Here is a 12,548-nt window from a genome sequence, read left to right on the forward strand (position 1 = left end):
ACTTCTTTGCACTGACTAATGTGCTGAAGGGTGAATCATAGAGTCAGCAAGAGCCCATGTCCTGGTGACGTCACTTGTTCTAAGCCCACAGGAATATTCCCACTTCTATTGGCTCCAAGGCTTCTGAGAAAAATCATAACTGAAAAAGCAGTCAATTTAGTGGAAGTCACAAATTTGGCCTTTTTTTTTTTTTTTTCTCAAGTGAAAGATGGGGGAAAAGGGAATTGAAATGGAGTAACACAGAACTCAGGATAAAGAAACCATACTGCCATGGTTTTCCAGCCCTACATAAAATCTCTGTTGAGATCTTCTCCTGAAGATCTCAGCACAAGAAACACAAGCAAAGGAATGGCACTAGATCACCAGAGAGTGAGATCAAAGGAACCAAAAGCCCAGCTGACCACTACGCTTGCCAAGCAGATGAAAACGTGAACACGGCTAGGAGGGAAGCACCAGTCAGATTCGGGTTTCAGAGCTCCACAGCTAAGGCCAAGGATTTCTTTTACACTTTTTTATTTTAAAAACTGCAACAGCAGTTCATCCAGAAGTAGAGTTACAAGGCACACAGAAATCCTTCTGTGTAAAATAATTACAGCTATGCCTTTATTTCCACCATGACTTTCTATCACTGATCTGACTACAGTAATTAGCTCCCACACAGCCATGAGTCAAGGTCAGTTCAACTACATCTTAGAATTGTTTTAGAGCTGGAAAAGATTATAAAGACAATTTAACCTGCTTTACTAAGTTTATAAACCAAAGGCAACAGACAAGTGATTTTTCCAAACTTCCGTGGCGAGTTAGGAACAGAGGCGGGATAAAATGCTTGCAGGCCCTAGGTGAGTGTTCTTTCCATAAAGCCTCCCCTTCCTCTACTACGTGTATATATTTAGAGCAATAAGTGTGTGTGTGTGCGTGTGTGTGTACACCTAATTTTCATATTGATAACATTCCAGTGTCCACATATTCCTATGACTTTTCATGTTCTTACCTTAATATATTTTTATATTTGGATTGTAATCCTACAGTATTACATCCTCATCTTCTTTATCCCATGGAAAATTCCCTGCTGCCTACAGCTGTACCATTAACTCAGTAAACAAAATAGGATGATAGTCGTGCCAAGGGGTAACAGGTTAAAGCAGATACTAGTTGGGAGCATGTCTGTATAGAATGAAGATTACCATAGTGCTAGGACTAAAAAGGAGCCATTCTGGTGGTGGAAGCAGGGCCTCTACTCAGGACTGGCTCCCAGTCACACCTTGCTACAGCTGCCCCGGGCAACGCAAACCCTGGGATGATGGCAGGAGGAAAGGCTGGCCCTGGGGAAGCTTTGGGCTCCACCACCTACTCTGAGGTAGCTCAGTGGTAAAGAATGTGCCTGCAGTGCAGAAGACCTGGGTTCGATCCCTGGGTTGGGAAGATCCCCTGAAGAAGGGAATGGCTACCCACTCCAGTATTCTTGCCTGGGAAATCCCATGGACAGAGGGGCTTGGCAGGTACAGTCCATGGGGTCCCAAAGAGTTGGACTCCACTGAACGACCAGCACTTTCACCTACCCTGAGGTTCTTTAGAAATAACTGCCTGTGATGTAAGGTGACGGATGTGTCACTTAACGGATGGATACGTGCTTCTGTAATGTATACGTGTACCAAATCATGACGGACACCTAAAATATCTTACGATTTTGTCGATTACACTTCAACAAAGCTGGGGGATAAAAAAGAACTGTTGCTGTCTCCCTAGACCTATTCCTTCCCATCAGTTTATGACCTCACCCTTTGGACATGATAATTCCATCCTCAGATAATGCAGACAGTCTTAACTAGGTTGGATTCAAGCTATACTCCACCCACCTTGTAGGACCCACTGGCAGGACCCTTTGTTCACTTAGCACTTAGCACAGTCTATCTTAGGTTTGCCTCTATGTGAGGCAATGGAATCTCAAGAATGCATTCACAGGCTTCTGAGTAAGACTGAGAAAGGCAGCGGAGATGGGGCAGAACTCTGAAGCCCTCTTTCCATGGTCACAAACCAGGGGTTCAGTTCCCTTGTGCTTTTCTGCATGGCTAACATTCAAGGTTGTGAAGAGCAAAGCTGCAATCTTCCTTCTGCAGACTCACTGGTCCCCTAAAGGACTGTGACCAGCTCTGCAACTGTCCATGTAGTAAATGTGTTAAAGCAGGAAACAAACCTTGCTTAGCTAGACTGCTTTGGTGCGTCTCAGTTTTTCCTAACCAGTGATTCCCCAAGGGATTAATTTTAGTTAATGAACACTATCCAGGTCTGTTTCTTCCATACCACTTCCTACCCTTTACCCCAACAGGGACTGATTCCCAACACAGCTTCCAGAGTGGAGGGTTCTGGAGATAGAACTACTGGCTTCCAAAGTAGGGGTTCAGGTCTAGCTTCATGGTTAAGAGCATGGACTCTGAAGATGGAGTGCCAGGTTCAAATTGAGGATCCACTTGTTACTAGTAGGGGGACTGTAAGCACGTTACTAAAGCTCTCTGTGCCTCAGTTTCCTCATCCTTAAAATGGAGTCAATAAAAATGAATTAAATAAGCGACTATCTGCAAAGCACTTAAAACAGTCAGTGAACAAAGTATTATTATTATTTTTTCCCTTCTCTCTCCACCTGGGCTCTCTCACTTACCCTGAGGATAACACACCAGGTGCTTAAATGTTGGCTTTGACGGTAACAAGGAGGCTATTGATCAGTTTGGTGTATATTGCTCTCATATATACCAAAAACCTAGTAAAGAAGTGATCTTCAAACCTAAAGCAATAGTCTTCTATAAAGAAACATTATGAGGGAACAGGCAAAAGTTGAAGAGTGATGCAAAAAATTACCTCACAGGACCGCCAACTACAGAAAGAGCAAAGGGCAAACACAATTATCTCCCCAGGCTCTGTGCTCCCCAAACAGCAGTCAGAAGATTCCTCTACAAAGGGCAATCGTAACCGTAACTGTGTGACCCTGGAGTCTGAGATGGTATCCGGAGACTCCTCCACGGCCAGGACACCATTCTTCCAACACGAGGGGCTATTTTATAAGCCATATCTGTTTGATTCTCTCTTATCACAAGGAGAGTACATGGCAGCCTTTGAGATGAAAGCAAATCTTCATTTTTCACTGCTGCTAAAGAACTTCACAGAAAAGACATGCAAGGTATGAGATGCTATGAGATGACCGGGCGAGGCTCTCGGAAAAGAGGGTGGAGTGGTCCTTTTTCTAGAAAGGCATAAACCTGCTAAAGAAGTTGATGTTATTAATTTATCAGCTTTATTTCTATCAGAATTATGTTCATCTCACATGTAAAAATTTGTTTTGAGCACATATTATGTTCAGAGCCCTATATTAGGTACTGAGGATAAAACAATGCACAAGAAACAATCCCTTCCTCAGTGACCATAAACTCTGGTGTGGAAGACAGTAAACTGTTGATGACAAGTCTGTATGAGACAAGGGATGGTCTATTTCTCATTAACGAACCAGTGAATAGCTATGAGAAAGTACAATGCAGGAAGGCCAATTGAAGAAATATTTATTGTGAGCCCATTTTATGAAATTGACTATGCCAGGAGAAACCAGGAGTGATTGGCAGGATCACTTTGATTCTCATGGATGAGTTTCAAATTCAATTGTAATAGTAATAATATTACTAAATGTTTAAGACATTTATTAAGTGTTTGAAAGTGAAAGCGTTAGTCGCTCTCTCCTGTCTGACTCTTTGCGACCCCATGGACTGTAGCCCACCAGGCTCCTCTGTCCACGCGATTTCCCAGGTAAGAATACTGTAGTGGGTTGCCGTTACCTTCTCCAGGGGATCTTCCCAACCCAGGGATCAAAACCAGGTCTCCTGCATTGGAGGCAGATTCTTCACTGTCTGAGCCACTAGGAAAGACTTAAGTGTTTACTATGTGCCAAACATGGTTATGAGAAGCACTTTAGATCTTTTAACCCCTTTACTGCTCACAAGATACTGAGGTAAATACTATTATCCCATGCTTTATGGCCAAAAAAATAAAGGCTCAGAGAGGTTAAGAAACTTGCCCTATGTTACACATCAAGTAAATACTGAAACAGGGATTGAAACTCTTAACAGTCTAGACCGGGAGTCATTTTTTTAATACGCTCACTACCTTGTCAGACCAGAAGGCCTTCTTCAGACAGGCTTGCCCATTAGCCAAATAGCTCTTACTATACTTCAGCTACCCACTGCCCTCAATATGCCAAAATCTGAGTTGCTTTATACCCAGAGCAATGTTTATCCTCAGTAAGGCTCAAAAGCCCAGTTAGTCACTGCCAAATGAGGCGGAAGACACAGAGGCCCTACCTAATAAAGAAGACCCTCAGGTGTATTGTTACAAAGGAAAGGGAAGGGATGGGGGTGGGCAAAAAAGGAGGAAGGGGCAGCTGAGGAGAAACCCACTTCTGGAAAGTCTCTAAGCTACTCACATGAGCTCAGAGAAGGATCCAGAAAAGAGTAAAAAATCAACTGGAGAAGACTACAAAGTAATACAGCCCATAAGTAAGGGAGAGACACAGAGATAAGGGCTGGACACAAAACCAGGCTGCCCTATTCAATGGAAACCCACCTCACTTAAGTTTATTTCTTCTGCGGAGCCCTCAACCTCTCATTACCCTGTTAGTTTTTACAACAGCTGAAGTGGAGGATGTGAGGATGATGGGCTCTTTTCTGGACACTGAACTTCCAAGTGCCTGTGGGACACTCCAGCAGAGATGCCCCAGGCAGTGGGATGTGTAAGTCAGAGGCTCAAGAATGAGGCCTGGCCTCATTCCAAACCTCCTGGGTCCTCAGCTCCAGCTCTGGCCAAGACACCACAGCACCTTCCTCGGCTTTGGCCATACTCCTTCAGGAGGAACAACTGCTGCAGTTTGGATGGCTACTTTCAAAGATTTTAAAGCGAAGTTCACTCAAAGATCTTGTCTGATTTTGACAAGGATGTACCTGGGTGCTGACACCCCTCACCCACTCCCAAATGCAGTGAGAATTACAGCGGGCAGAGTGGGTGACCAGCCGTGAATCTAACTCTTCTCCACACACCCTCCCCACCAGCCCAAGAATGGGCGGCCAGCGGCCCTGCTTACCCCTGCCCTCAACCAAGTGAGCAACACAAACAAGATTTATATCTCCTGTTCTCCACAGCGTCCCAGACAGAAAAGATGCCAGAAACCTGGCAGGTCATTTCCCAACTTTATTAATTCCTGATAGAATGTGTATTCCATGGATACCCAAAAGCTGGCCAGGAGAGATAACATCAGTACCTGCAAAGGCCATTTGTTACAGTTTGCTTTTCAAAATACCATTCAGTTCTTATATTTCAACATAATACCCAAATTTTTTAAAATTGAGAATTAAAAAGTAAAGATCATGGTCCATCATATCCTCAAGGGAGCAGCTAAGGAAGGTTCTCTCTTTAGGTTCCTTTAGAGAACTTGAGGAAGGCCAGTTTTTGCATTTACAATCTAGACAAGATAGGAAAAATAAAACTGTAGATACGACGTCCTAACTTGGGTTAGGCCAGGGATTTAGAATGGTTATAGGGGTTTAGTGATTTTTTTTTAAAATCTAGGTGCACTCCAAGAAACTAAACAAGAACTGAGCTTGCTTACTAGTCAATGAGTACAAATGTTTACACAGCATGGGTGTGTATTCAGTCCTCAGTCATGTCCAACTCTTTTGTGACCCCAAAGACTGCAGCCCTCGAGGCTCTTCCATCCATGGAATTTTCCAGGCAAGAATACTGAAGTGGGTTGCCATTTCCTCCTCCAGGGGATCTTCCTGACCCAGGGATAGAACCCGCACCTTCTGCATTGGAAGGTGGATTCTTTACCACTGAGCCACCTGGGAAGCCACTTGTACATGAGCCTGAGGCAAAACTCTCATTCTTAAATAAATAAATACGTGTAATGCTAAAACAGAAACAAAGTGCAAAAAAAAGTCTCCCCAGTTAGTTGAGCAGAAGCCATCTAAACTAGGGCTTCCGAGGTGGTGCTAGCGGTAAAGAACCCATAGCCAATGCAGGAGACATAAGAGATGTGGGTTTCGTCCCTGGGTCAGGAAGACCCCCTGGAGGAGGGCAGGGCAACTTGCTCCAGTATTCTTGCCTGGAGAATCCCATAGACAGGGGATCCTGGAGGGCTACAGCCCATGGGGTCACAAAGAGTAGAACACGATTGAAGCAACTTAGCATGCACTCACACATCCAAATTAAGAGGTTATGCAAGGTAGTTGAAGAATCATTAGTAATAAATGATTACTGTATAAATGTATACATGTATAAAGCCTGTATAAATGAGGTTATCATCAAGAAAAACGCTGAGAGAAACAGATGGTTTGTCGTGTCTCACAGAAGAGGAAGTTCACATGTTCATACGTACATGAGTACGTACCCATGTGCACAGGTGTATGCATATAAAACAAGAGAAAAAGAAACTTGGGGCCTACACCATGAGGTCCTAAGCAACCTTTTCACACTGTCCCTCCCACAATCATCATGAGATCCTTTGGTCTCCTTGAGGGTCAGCCCGCTCTCCTCTGTCTGTCCCTCTGTCCGCACCATAATCCTGACCGAGTGTCCTCCCACTGCAACTCTCTTTCTGCAACATAGTGTCCTTCAAGGTCCAGCTCAAGTTCCATGATGTCTCACTATCCTTTTCTGACAAGTCCAGCCCAAAGCATCCTCTCCTCCCTCTACCTTCTTACAATCAGTGTTACCCATTCTTTAAAAAAAAATCCCAACAATATAAAGTCAAACAAAAGTTCCCTTCCAGGTGTTTCAGTTGAGCACCTCCTTTCTCTCACCACTTTCTCTCACCACTCAGGGTGTCTTTCTGAGTCTTTGGGAGTGTCTGATCCCCTCAGCCTAAGGAGAAGTTCTTTACGGCAGGGACTGTGTCTTCCTACCTCATACAAGCCTTCATAGCACAAGACTGATGCTTATGAGCTGATAAACATCTATTGATGTGAATAAGTGGTATCATGCAATGTCAAAGGAAAGTATTGCCTTAGTTACGGGAATATTCTGATTCTAACAAACAAGATTAGGAAAGAGAATTAACCACAGTTATCCTTTCCCTCAGTACCTCCTAGGACAATAATAAGACTGGAGACTTCAGATAAGGTAAGTGTGGAGGTAAATGGAAGAAGGGGCTTAAGTAGGCAAAGACAGACATGGACAGTGGAGAGGCAGACTTCCATGAGGTAGATGCAAGAGAGACAAAGCAAAATCAACCACTGTTCAATAGCAGTCAGCTATGAAGACATACCTGTATTTCCTTGAGCATCTTCTACCTTGTTTGATGAGGACAACAGCAAAGAAGGCCTGGCGAAGTGAGGACCCTGAAGAGATACTTCTTGCTGCAGAGGCATGGTTTTGAGGACCACCCTCCAGTCCACCTGGGTAATATCTGACCTTGATCGAGCATGCCCAGGCTTAAAAGTAGAGGTCTCATCCAATAAGTCATTCACAGAACGAGGTCTGTCTCTCCGACGCTGACAGATGTTGAAAAAATTAAAGGTGGATGCTTCCTTTTGTTCCATCCAGGACAGATTATCTGGGGTCGTTCCCTTCTGGACCATAAACTGTTCTTTGGCGGGGAAGACATTTGGAATTTTGGTGTCTAAGAGTTTGCTCTTACAATGGTCCCAGATCACACCCCCCTGGCCCAGGGAGGTGACATTTCTGATAGCACCATTGTCTATGTTACCGAGGACCTCCCGCCCCACCAGTTCAGGGACTTCTTGGATCCCATAAACCTCCGCTTGCTGCACAGCCTTTTCGAGCTTATTGTCAAAAGTATTAAAGAAATCCTCAGTCACTTCCAAGGCTGGGCTAATATCATCCACTTCCAAAGCCTCCATGTCATAGGCTCCAAGGGGCCAAAGCCTCCTACACTGGTTCAGGAAAGGGCTTCATGAACATTCACCCAACGAGGAGAAGCGTTTTGGGCAACAAAGTTCTGGAAGCAACTGGAAGGAACTTTCATTCAGCTGCCCAGAGCAGGTCAAGCACAAGGGTAGCTGATTTCCCGAACATGAAAAGCATTTTCTAGATGATAACAGTCATCAACAAAGATACTGGGAGACAAATACTCCTTTGAGAGTACTCTTCAGGGAGACCACTGTCAAGACAACAGGAAGTGTTTGTCAAAGCAACGTCACGACCATCTTTGATTTCCTGAAAGAAAATAAACAGAACAACATTGGCACATGGTTCATTGTATTCTACACATACGAATCTCCCAGTTATATCCTCATCTAGGCATCTCTTCCATGACAGTCATGACCAAATGTGGACAACACCCAGAAGTTCTACTGTTAAGAGTACAAGTACACATCTCTACTTTGTGTTAAAACTTACATAGAGCAGCGTGGGACTCCTGATGAGCAGAATTAAAGTCAAGAGCTTTTACTCACACAGAGAAGCCTTTTATAGCAGGTGTGAAAAGACTGCCCTGGCAAATCTCTGTTGATACTGACCTAAAATAGTAAGCAAAAGAGACTAGGAATTCTGTGACTGGACCTTTATCATAATCAGTCTGAAAGTCATAATTGCATGAGTCTTTTCACAAACTTTGAAAGCAATGATGGTTTGATCAGCTCAAAGGTGCAAAGGGGAAGCAGAGAGGAAGAATGGCCCTTCTTCCTCTGAATGTTACTGTGCTATGCTTCCTACGTTTGGATGACGTAATGCCTGAAAGATGACTCTGAACAATTTTTCCAGTCAGCTTGCAAAAAGGTTTCAGTGTTGAAACTCCCCGAGGCTTTGAGGATTGCCTATGTGTAGGTTCGGGAGATTCCCTGGTGGCTCAGATGGTAAAGTGTCTGCCCGCAATGCAGGAGACCTAGGTTCAATCCCTGGGTGGGGAAGAGTCCCTGGAGAAGGAAATGGCAACCTACTCCAGTACTCATGCCTGGAAAATTCCATGGATGGAGAAGCCTGGTGGGCTACAGCCCACGGGGTCACAAAGAGTTGGACACGACTGAGCGACTTCACTTTCACTATATGTAGGTTCAGCCTTGGGGCTGGGCAGAAAGAATCCTAATACTACTTCACTGTCTGAGATACCTAGATCCTCGAGGCCAGGCCGAATGAGAACAGTAATGCTGTCCAATATGGAGGACATTAGCCATACATGGCTATTTAAATTTAACTTTATTAAAAATCAAATAAAGTTCTTCAGTCACACTAGCCACATTTCACATGCTCAACATACACCTTTGTATCTTTACCAAAAAACGAACAAACAAAACAACTAGGTAAGCTCTGTTTTCCTTAACTACTTACAAGTAGATAAACCAGGCAATTAGCAACACCTTTGCAAGCTGCTATAAAGGTACATAAATGTGCTTTTCTCTCTAAAACTGTACAATTTCTGTGGTACATTAAAATCATTTTTAGCACTTAGGCCATGAAATCATTGTATTTACATTAACAGCACTAATCTATATTGCTTAATGTGTAAAGCTAGTATATACAGCCTTTTATTTTAAATGTATCAAGGTGTGCAGGTTATAGGAACTTGGTGGCTAACCTCTCGTAAAACTGATAATGACTGTGAATTTATCTACTTTTTAGATTTTGATTTTTATTATGTTGGCAAGGAACTGACTGAAAATCAGTTATAACATTTTTCTAGTTGCAAACAGGGTTTTGTTTGCTGTGTCTATGCTAAGCCTGAGTCTCCTGAATTTTATAGCAGAGTTTTACCACTTCTGTAATTTTGGAACTTGTAATTTTCAGTTTCATCTTGTACACAGAGGCTAAGAAAAAAATATCAAGTAAATCTTAAAAATTTTAGTTCTTTATTGACTAAAATTCTAAATGAACATCATAAAGTATGCTTCCCACTTTAGAGAAGAGACACTAAGGTGCAGAGCACAAAGCTATTTACTTAAGATTCTATTTTGAATATTCCTTTCCTTACCCAGTGCTTAAAATTCAGTCTTTATATATACTAGAAAGCATAAATACCTTCAAATTGACTTTTTTTTTTTAAATCAAAATGTCTAGGAATATACTCGTTGTGTTCCCTGCTTTGGTATTTGCAAGCTGGTTCAGTTCAGTTCAGTTCAGTTTAGTTGCTCAGTAGTGTCCGACTCCTTGCGACCCCATGGACCACAGCACACTAGGCCTCCCTGTCCATCACCAACTCCCGGAACCTACCCAAACTCAAGTCCATTGAGTCGGTGATGCCATCCAACCATTTCATCCTCTGTCATCCCCTTCTCCTCCGGCCCCCAATCCTTCCCAGCATCAGGGTCTTTTCAAATGAGTCAGCTCTTTGCATCAGGTGGCCAAAGTATTGGAGTTTCAGCTTCAACATCAGTCCTTCCAATGAACACTCAGGACTGATTTCCTTTAGGATGGATGCGTTGGATCTCCTTGCAGTCCAAGGGACTCTCAAGAGTCTTCTCCAACACCACAGTTCAAAAGCATCAATTCTTCAGTACTCAGCTTTCTTTATAGTCCAACTCTCACATCCATACATAACTACTAGAAAAATCATAGCCTTGACTAGACGGACCTCTGTTGGCAAAGTAATGTCTCTGCTTTTAATATGCTGTCTAGGTTGGTCATAACTTTCCTTCCAAAGAGTAAGTGTCTTTTAATTTCGTGGCTGCAGTCACCAGCTGCAGTGATTTTGGAGCCCCCAAAAATAAAGTCTGACACTGTTTCCACTGTTTTCCCATCTATTTGCCATAAAGTGATAGGACCAGATGCCATGATCTTAGTTTTCTGAACGTTGAGCTTTAAGCCAACTTTTTCACTCTCCTCTTTCACTTTCATCAAGAGGCTCTTTAGTTCTTCTTCACTTTCTGCCATAAGAGTGGTGTCATCTGCATATCTGAGGTTATTGATATTTCTCCCAGCAATCTTGATTCCAGCTTGTGCTTCATCCAGCCTAGCCCTTCTCATGAGGTACTCTGCATATAAGTTAAATAAACAGGGTGACAATATACAGCCTTGACAGACTCCTTTTCCTATTTGGAACCAGTCTGTTGTTCCATGTCCAGTTCTAACTGTTGCTTCCTGACCTGCATAAAGATTTCTCAAGAGGCAGGTCAGGTGATCTGGTATTCCCATCTCTTTCAGAATTTTCCACAGTTTATTGTGATCCACACAGTCAAAGGCTTTGGCATAGTCAATAAAGCAGAAATAGATGCTTTTCTGGAACATATAACCACCACTGGCCAGCACTGCTGGTTTGCGGAACATTTCATCCCAATGCATTCTAAATTTGTAAACTTGTAGACAAGGTAGGGGCCTTTGAGATCATCCTTGCAACCCCAATCTTCCACAGAAAGGCACATTGAGGTCCAGAGAGAATAAGAGGTCCCAAGGATACTTCGAATGCAATGCCTCGTTTAATCCCTCATTAAGGGCAGTAACAACTCAACTTGAGAACCACTTCAGTGCTGTTTACCCAGGAATTCTAGAAACCACTCATCTACCCATCCATTCATGATTCATTAAGGTCATGACAGATAAAAGATGCTGACGACGGAAAGATGAATCAAATACACTCTGGCCCTAGACTCGTGGTCTATCATGATGAGCCTAAGAAAATAAGTCCAAAACACTTCCTTGATAGAGAATGGAAACAGATTTGGTGGGCGAAGGAGGGAGGGGGTCACTTGACAGCAAGGGTGAGGGAGAGATTAAGGATATGTCCTTTGAGTTGAGCCTAGAAAACTTAGATGGTATTTGCCAGGATAGCTCGGAAGAAATTAGGAAGAGTAAATCACCTTTTGGTTAGCAAGGGATTTTCAAGTTCATTATATAAAATGACTTTTCATAGGCAGTGGGGTGAGCAATACAGTGGAGTATAGCAAGCAAGCTAGCAGATCTAGAGTCAGATCTAGCTCCAAATCCTAATTCTGTCTCACTCTAGCTATGTAATTTGGGGTAAGATTCCCTGACCCACCCCTACTCCAACCCAAGTCCTTGGAACTAATCTGTTCTTCCTATTCTAGGAATTTCATTTTTGGTGCTTTCCACTGCTTCTGTCCAGAACCTACAAAGCTATTTTCTTTGTTTTCTGATGTAAACATGCATTAATCGTACTCTTCACCATGTACCCCAGGATTTCCAGGCCACTCTTCCTCTCCTCATTCCTCCACTTAGTCACACAAGCCTTTCAGTTCCTCCTCCAAGGTTTACCTTTTGGATCTCCAGGCCTGCACTCGGGCTGATCCCATTGCCAGAGGAGTTATGCCCTCCTGGACTCTTTCGCCCATCACATCAATGCCTAATCATCTTTGAGGGTCCAACCTAACACCAAGTGACAAACCCGCACTCTCTAAAGAGGGCCACAACAATAGTTCCTATCCCACGTGCTTTTCTGTAACGAGAACTTGCTACTTCCCCATCAGAGAGAGTGTTTACATTTCCTCTCCTGAGAATGTGGGCAAGGCTTGTGATGTTTTGATCACTAGTGTGTGGCAGAAATGATACTGAGCCCATTGGAGGTGCAGCCCTGAATGGGCCTGGCAGCTTCCTCTTCCTATTTCTTG

At 43.3% G+C, this 12,548-nt stretch overlaps 1 protein-coding gene across 2 annotated transcripts in view; it reads right to left on the reverse strand.

The window, feature by feature from the left end:
• Window positions 1–12,548, reverse strand: part of PLEKHM3 (pleckstrin homology domain containing M3) — a 226,327-nt gene that overhangs the window by 189,028 nt on the left and 24,751 nt on the right. For both annotated transcript variants that reach the window (XM_055573295.1, XM_055573296.1), the window contains exon 2: window positions 7,298–8,208. In XM_055573295.1, the coding sequence (XP_055429270.1) occupies window positions 7,298–7,892 (595 nt within the window). In that variant the 5' untranslated portion in view covers window positions 7,893–8,208. The remainder of the gene's footprint in view (window positions 1–7,297; window positions 8,209–12,548) is intronic.

The sequence above is a fragment of the Bubalus kerabau genome, chromosome 3 (assembly GCF_029407905.1).
Source record: "Bubalus kerabau isolate K-KA32 ecotype Philippines breed swamp buffalo chromosome 3, PCC_UOA_SB_1v2, whole genome shotgun sequence".
NCBI lineage: Eukaryota > Metazoa > Chordata > Mammalia > Artiodactyla > Bovidae > Bubalus > Bubalus kerabau.